Here is an 8340-nt window from a genome sequence, read left to right on the forward strand (position 1 = left end):
CATAACACGTTTCTTTTTTCGTGTTTTATAAATTTGGAGAATTGTTTTAAGGTATTTCAAAGTTATAGAAGGATTAAATATATCTAAAATCATAATATGTTGAAAATGAAAATCTGTCAAAGATTACTATTGATGATCATGGTAAAAATTCACGGGATAAGCACGTTTATTTTTCAGAGATATTTAAATCACTTCGTATTAAAAGTAAAAACAAATCACGTTCAGGTTTGACAATGAGCAACAACTTTAATTGATTTTATTGCTCTGCATATAAAAATGAAAGCATTGCTCGGCAATTATAAATGATTGAATGATTTCTTTCATTTCCCACATAAATTTACATTGACATGTCCAATTAAAAAAATAATGATGGTTAAACGTATTTATACCCTCACCTTTCTAAAGTCATTAGGTTTGAAACACTAGGAACAAGACTTACGATGAAATACAATTCATCACAGATGAACATTAACGCGTTAACAGTACCGCTTAAATCTATTATGTGCTTATAACATATTACACCTGACAAAGTATCGTCTGTTAAGTAATGATTTGCGTAATTTGCCAGAACTTATTTTTCCTTTTGAGTATTATACCATGTTTTAATCATTTTCCCTTTTCCTACAACCGGAGTGCTTTGAGTACTTGATTGAAATATTGCATACTGTTCTCATATGTGACGTATTTCTGTATTTCATAAATAAATGTTTTTATTTTATGCTTTTCAGTGGATTACTGATTTATCCGTGAAAATTATATTTTCACACTTTTCAATGACGAAACTACTTTTTTAAGATTTTTCCCATGTGGTACCTCAATTTTATTTTTGCTAACAATTCTGACAATGTCAGGCTGTTTAAAGAAAATGCAAAGCTGAAATTGATAAATAACTTAAATGCCAAAAGTAATAAAAAGAAGAAAACTTACTTCTATTCATTCAAATTCCAATCACCAAATTTCATCTCTTAATTTTTTGTTTCATTTTTACAGTCTGACAAATACATGCCTTCCACATGCAAACTGCTCTTGATGACATTTGGGAACATTAAAGTATCCTACGAGCAATAACTGCCGTATGCTTTATGGAAAAATGAAAAGCAATGACAGCTATCAGCTAGTAGAACAAGTAAACCACCCAGCGTTCCGAGCAAGTTCCATGTTTTCCATTTTCATAGATGCTTTTTTTCATGTTTTCACATCTGTCAACACTTAATTTTTGTCTGTTTCAATCCTCAAATATGTTTTCTTTCTTTTAAAAAGGTGTATGACTAACAAATCCAAATGATATCCCTCTGAATCAAACACAATTATTTTCCTCCCGTGAAATACACAACTTTAAAAAAATGGCTGCCGCTTACATTTAACAAAGCCATGTCTAATATAAATACGCAGTAAGTAACAGAAATATGGATGGATGGTTGGAATTTTTCTCCTACAAGAATTGTTTGTTTTTATTATTAAAACAAGCGATCATTCATATTTTTTTTTAACAAAATTAATAATATCACTGTCATTTAACGTTGATTGTCGGAATTATTTTTCAGCTCAAGACTTCCTGTTTTTAATGAGAAATTCCGACTAAATGGGGCTCTTAATGGGGAAAACAGGTTTTAATATTAACGTTAATATTATGGAAATTTCGTTGTAACTTGTTTTTTAGCATAAAATAAAAAGAAAATTTGTTTGTTTGTTGTGTAAGATGTAATTTTATTTCATCTACGCCACTCGTGAGAATACTCTATTTAAAGCCCACTCGATGAAATAAAATTTCATCTTACACACAAACAAACAAATATCCGTTATTTAATAATGTAAAATTACTGTTAGTTTACAATAAAGACAATGCTATCGCTTTTTATTCTGCGATTCTGAAATATAAAGTTTTGTCTCATATATCATAAATAGTTTGTTTGTTTGTATGTTTATTACTGTTTAGTCAAAACCGACTTTCCTTCATAACTAACAAGTAATTGCCAATATCTCGCAAGTGACCAGCTACTTATCTCATTCAAAAATGGCCATAACATTCAATTGCCATGGTGGAGTTTCCTCTCTCCCGGTGTACGAACTAACAACGCTATGATCCAAACACGTATGCATGTAGGTTAAGAAATCGTATCGGCTAACAAGAGCACCTTATTGGATCCAGCTGGGAGTATTTCGCTTTAATAATATACAGATTTAGACAATTAAGAAATAAACGAGACATTGTGTTTACTTATAATCATAAACAAGATAAAAGTGGCGTTGATAAGCTAATCTTTGAAAGAAAATCAAGTTGCATGTAATGTTCAGCAATTTTGATGAAATGATATGCAAAATGCGTAGTATTTTGGGAATAAACACATTCATGTTATACACTCCTGAAGCAAATTACTGGCTTACAAAAATATTGATCTAAGTTATGTGAATACCTGTGGATTTACTACGTTGTATTCGTTTAATTAGTTATTTCCTGTCTCTTCTGTTTTGCATTGATGAATATTTAAAAAAATATAAGGATATATTTTTCAGACAATAAAGAAGGCTTAAAAGAGACCTCTAAGATTAATAGAAATTGTTAAAAGAAAAGAAATTTACTTATCCGGTTTCTCCTCCTTACATACAAGCAGCAGATCCGTCTATCAAGTACTCAAGTTACCAGTAAATATATCAAACGTTTACTGATATATTTAAACGTTTCACGGCGACGGAGGAGGAAGTGTTTATGGTATGCTATACATTATAACTTCAGTGAGCTCAAACGTAAATAGTTACATATTTATGAAAAAGGTATTTATCTATTTTGTACATCTTTAGTTTTAACATGGATTTTAAAGGTACAGAAGACCTATTCATGTTTAAGAGATATTACGATTTATAATTATTATTGTTATTATTGTAGCTTAAAGTATATGGCATTACAGATATCTATAATATTTCTTAAATTAATGTTTAGGACGGTGATTCTGTGCAACAGACTAATACATTTGGTTGTTACATTTATCTTTCTTTCTCTCGATTGTTTTCCTGTTACCAGATGACATAATATTTAATCATAAATCGTTATTTCTCTTAAGCGTGAATTGACCTTTTGTATCTTAAATTATTGAGAAAAACAAAGGATTATATTGTACATTAAAGTTTTGAACACTTCAAACGTATTAAAATTAAAAGGAAGGAAATCCACTTGACAGAGTCAAAACAGTTGTGTAGGAGACAATATGAATACATGTGCGTTCCGATTGCTATATATTACTTTTATGTATAGTCAAACTAATATTGGGGCGTTCTGCTTGTTGTGTTACTTTCATTTACTTAGCAATTTCTATGTAATAAAATGAGTCTTTTGAGAAATTAAAAAATGTGTGATAATCAGTGATTTCATTGCGGAAGGAAACGTTAATAGCTATAAAAACTGAATAAAAAAACGTAAAAATGGCAATCGTATAAAGGTATATAAGATTTATTTTTTTGTATAAATTAAAGACGTTTTTACTGTCGATATAACCATTTATTTTTTTTAATAAAATAATTTTCATTTTCAGATTAATAGATAGAAACCTATACATTGAATGTAAGTTGTTTTTTTTTACACGGTTTAACACTTGCCTTTTATAACTGATAACAAAATATCATCAACCGAAGTAATTCCAGATTATTCTATTTCATTAATTTATCAATTGTAAAAACTTTAGAAAATTGTTTCTTTGTTCTTGTATTACAATCGACATTGACATTTATCGTGATAAAATGTTTTCATTTCATTAGTCAAGTGAATGATGAAGAGACTTATTTCAAATAATAGTTGATCCGTGCGATATCAATATCGAGAGGAAAATAAAATGCTAACATTTACAACGACATTTACAATATTACTTTTGGAATATTTGTAACAGTGTTCGCGTTTAATAATTCATTTTCACATCTGCAATAACTACTTTTATTTCAGTTTCCATTTCACAAAGAACAGTTTTGTGGGTTGAAAATAACAGAAGGATTTATAGCGGTTGCTTTTTATTTTCAGTGTATGGAATAAAAAACATAACGAAAGAAAGAAAGAAAAGGAGAAAGAACAGATGGACTAAGAAGAGGATTACATAATGATCAGTTTAAAGAAAAAGAAGAGTAGTTAATGAAAGGGAAGGAAATAACTAACTGCCACGTATTGTTAACAAGTGATAATAAATTAAAGGTTTCGGAAATGGTGATCGAAAATATAAATTGATTCATTTGATATCAAATAAACGTATTAGAGAATTTAAACAAAACATTGAAAATGAACAACAAGTTTACTAAATACACAAATGTAACGCATTCATCTTTTGTAAACTACACATATGATTACAATGGTGAATATATGTATCCAGGATACACGTTTGAAAGACCAGTCTATCTATATGTCTGGGAAACTTTGGTTGTTCTCTGCTGTGTTCAAAACATTCTTGTCCTGTCCGTCTTCATGCACAGGAAAATGCGAAACCCAACTAATAATGTTCTATCAGCCATAGCAGTCTCGGATTGTTTAACCGGACTTGTTACTTTACCAGCATACATCATGGTGTATCAGGAGTTCGACCTATTTATAGCAAATAACTATGAATATGGATACGGTAACCAAACAACTCTTCAACCACCAACACACCCACCTGTTGATGGATATGTCCTTACTAAGAGTTTATGTCGTGGTTTCATGTTCTCTAAAGATGTTTTGTCCAAGTCCTTTCATACGATTTCGATATTTCTTACTTTATTTCTCGAAATACAGAAGTATGTTTCAATGGCATATCCATATAAATATGAAACGTGTTTTAATCGGCTTAAAGTAGTGAATATATACTGCGTGTTGACATACCTAATGTGTCCTTTGCTATATGTGTTTCATCTAGTCAGAGAGAAAGCCGAAGATGGATTATGCCAATGGGAGATTCCAGTCACAGAATGTGCAAAGGATTGTATATACTTATGGGTCGCATTTGTGGTCCGGCATTTTATTCCTAGTGTAACACTTCTTACATTCACAATATTATTCATGTACCAACTTAAAAAGGGGGAAGAATCGTTTAAAAGAGTTGATAGCAATTCATCGCAGTATTCAAGAAGGGTCAGTGAGAATAGGCGCATATGTATTGTAGTGACTACAGTAGTAGCCGTGAGGTTGGTCCCAGAGATACCATATTGTATGTTATTATTATATAACAGTGTTGACCTGACATTCAATATGGGTAAAGGCATAGACATTGAGACAAATAGAATAATTCATATGACCTTTGAACTGTGTCTTATAATAACGTTTCTGGCTAACTTTTATATATACATTATTGTCAATAAGACATTTCGGAAACACTTGTATCACACAATATTTTTGCCTTTAAGAACCAAACTCTACCATACATTAAGTCATAAACGGTTGCCATTTTCAACTCTTACCAATAGAAAGGCCTCAGCTGTAAAGAAGACTTCTGTTACGCCAGGGGAAAAGATAGAATTTAAAACAATTCAAACGGAAGGTTTATGCAAAACTATTAAATAAGATCTAAACGTTTAGGAAAAAACATTGAAAGTGCAGTGAATGATCATGTACAACTTACTACTGTTGTTGCAATTATGCAATACTTTAAGAATAGTCCTCTAACAGGGCTTACATATACCTTTAATAATTGGACATTGAGATTTTGCTATCATCTGATCTTCGCTTATAAAAAAGAAATATGTTTGATAACTTATTTGTGTTCAATAAAGGATGTAATGTATTTGATATATTTTGTCATTTTTACATTTGTGGACTTAAAATTATTAGTATGTTGCATAGTTTATTTTCTTTTAAATAAAAAGGCAATAAGTATTACCGTCATGTTTAAACGTGTTTTTTTTAGTTTATGCACAGATGTTCAGATATAATACTAAATACTTTGTGTTTTTGAGAGCTTTTATAAATGCTTGATCTACACAAAGCAAGATCATGAATGCATAGAAACCAATTAATAAATGTTTGTTCCGTTTTTTTTATAATTATTTTATTTTTTTATTATCTTTATTATGATAATGCGATGATGATCATGGTGATATTTGATATTTATTTTAATGTAGTTATTTGTTAAACAACAAATGTGAGTCCTGACTTGTTTTATCCTTTGCTTATTCCATAGAAACGTTATATTTTGCAAAATGTTTCATCTGAGAACTAATTGAGCGCAATTTTATCTTTTTATTTTAAACAATGCATAGTAGACTTTTGATTTACAGCCACAATAAAGCATAGCAATACATTTTTAAGAGTACAAGTGCAAACGATTCACCTGTGCCGTGGTCACAATGTTACATTACAAAATGAAACTCTTTCTTAAAGTTCATCTACTGTCTTTGATTTGATTAAAATATAAATCATATGTTCACTTTCTTTTTATATTTATTTTCTGTTCCGTTAAACAGTATTAAATGATATAAAGATATTCCTTTTCTTTTATCTAAAGCATGAATATGGAATTCATTGTTGTGAATAACTCTCGACTTACGTTATCATTTTTACATTCATCTAAAATTATGAAAAGGGGATTTTTCCGAAGACAACGTAAACAAAATTCAAACAATTCAATATTGCAGGCACAGTTTTAGTTTGGTCACAAAAGATAATAGATAGTGCAACATCGGCCACGCTGAACATCCCCCTCGCCGGCACCATCTTGAGTAGGGTTCATTATCCGACACTTTTAAATATTTAAATCAAGAACCCCGAAGAACAGGAAATATTTCAAGAATACGAAGTAGTGACTATTTACAGATAACACTCATTAAATACTTATCACTGCATTGAGATCCTTTTCTTCTTTTTATAATTTTATTTATTTAACTTTGTTGCACTTAGTTGTTTCTAAGCAATTTGTTTGAAAAAAACAGGCATCAATTTAAAATAATGATGGTACACATTGACAGCTTAACATTATCATTATAGAATTTCAATCTTAGAATTTTGTTTTTGTAATGTATTTTTGGTAAATTGAAGAAATATTATAACCATACGTGAGAGTGAAAATGAATATTCCTTAATATTTGTATGTAATATGTGTCAATTAATATAAAACATAAATCAGAAGATCCATTAATATCAAGCCCTAAACTGACTGAGCAGAGGTGAATAGTGGGTATTCAGTGAATTAAGGTGACGCTAATGATTATAATGGCAAGTTGAATTTTGAAAATTATTTTTTATCATTGATGTCAAATATACTTTTTTCCTCATTAAATCGCATATTATTCTCCTAGAACTACATGTAATACATTCTTCAAAATTTTATGATACTGAGAATTGAAAAATACTATTTAAGAACTTGATGCTCAAGTTTTTTTGTTACCTTTACATTTTTAAATATTTGATTTTTTTTCAATGATGAACTAAATTTAAATAAGCTATAGAATTTCAATCATTCCTTTAAGAACTGACTCAAACTAATGACTCGTCATTTGTCTCACAGCATTGCAAGCTTAACTCTTGATATCAATGATAGAACATATGGTAAAACATTACCGTGACAGATTCTTAACCTTTACCCCTGATGGTTATGGTGGCAACTGATGCTACCTGCGAGAAGTGACAACCAAGATCTACCGTCACATCATCTACATGTTCTGAAGTTTTCCGTTTAATCATGTATGACTCTGTCCAGAACGAAAGATGAAGTTCGTTTTAGATATTGAACGGGGTGAGTGTTTAAAGTCCATATCTAAATATTTTAAATGTTTATGAATGTCCCCTGGTCATTTCATCAGCTGAACACATAGAGTTTGGGGACATAATAAATGTACATAACCAAGGTACAATTATTCGCTATTTGTCCACATTTTGCAATAGTCATTTATATACATGAACATTGTATCTATTATATTTTTAACAAGAAAAATATTACATACATTCGTATGTAATATAGGTACGATTGCATACTACTTTTGTGAAGACTTTTTATGCTTGCTGCATTATAGGTGTAATGTAAAATGAACAAACATGTCATGAGATATTTTATATCTTTAAACATTTTCATGGAATGTAATTAATGTATCATCATATTAAAGTAAATTTAAGTTGCATGCCTTCAGATGAGAAAAATGATTTCAAGGAAATCAAAATATGAAAAGAAAATTAACGGTCAATTCAAAGTTTGTTTGCTATATAAAGATTATCGATTTACTCTTTGCAAACTTTTTCTCTGCCTGATTGTAATAATATTGATGTGTTTTCATTGGCTTAAACCATCACGTTATCAATACACATAAAGGTGTGAACTAATTTCGTGTTCATTAAAATCATTCCGTTAATAGACATATAACAATCTTATTTACAAATGAATTGATAAAACAACAATCCCA

General features: G+C 29.8%; 1 protein-coding gene across 1 annotated transcript; it reads left to right on the top strand.

Moving 5' to 3' along the window:
• Window positions 1-4332: 4332 nt before the first annotated feature.
• Window positions 4333-5739, top strand: LOC132736043 (sex peptide receptor-like; the record flags this gene model as incomplete). The annotated part of the gene is given in 1 exon segment (XM_060723093.1): window positions 4333-5739. A coding segment is annotated over 1 exon segment (1180 nt), but the record flags the coding sequence as incomplete, so codon positions are not given.
• Window positions 5740-8340: the final 2601 nt, after the last annotated feature.

The sequence above is a fragment of the Ruditapes philippinarum genome, unplaced genomic scaffold (assembly GCF_026571515.1).
Source record: "Ruditapes philippinarum isolate M1 unplaced genomic scaffold, ASM2657151v2 ctg7365_1_1_1_1, whole genome shotgun sequence".
Classification (NCBI taxonomy): Eukaryota; Metazoa; Mollusca; class Bivalvia; order Venerida; family Veneridae; genus Ruditapes; species Ruditapes philippinarum.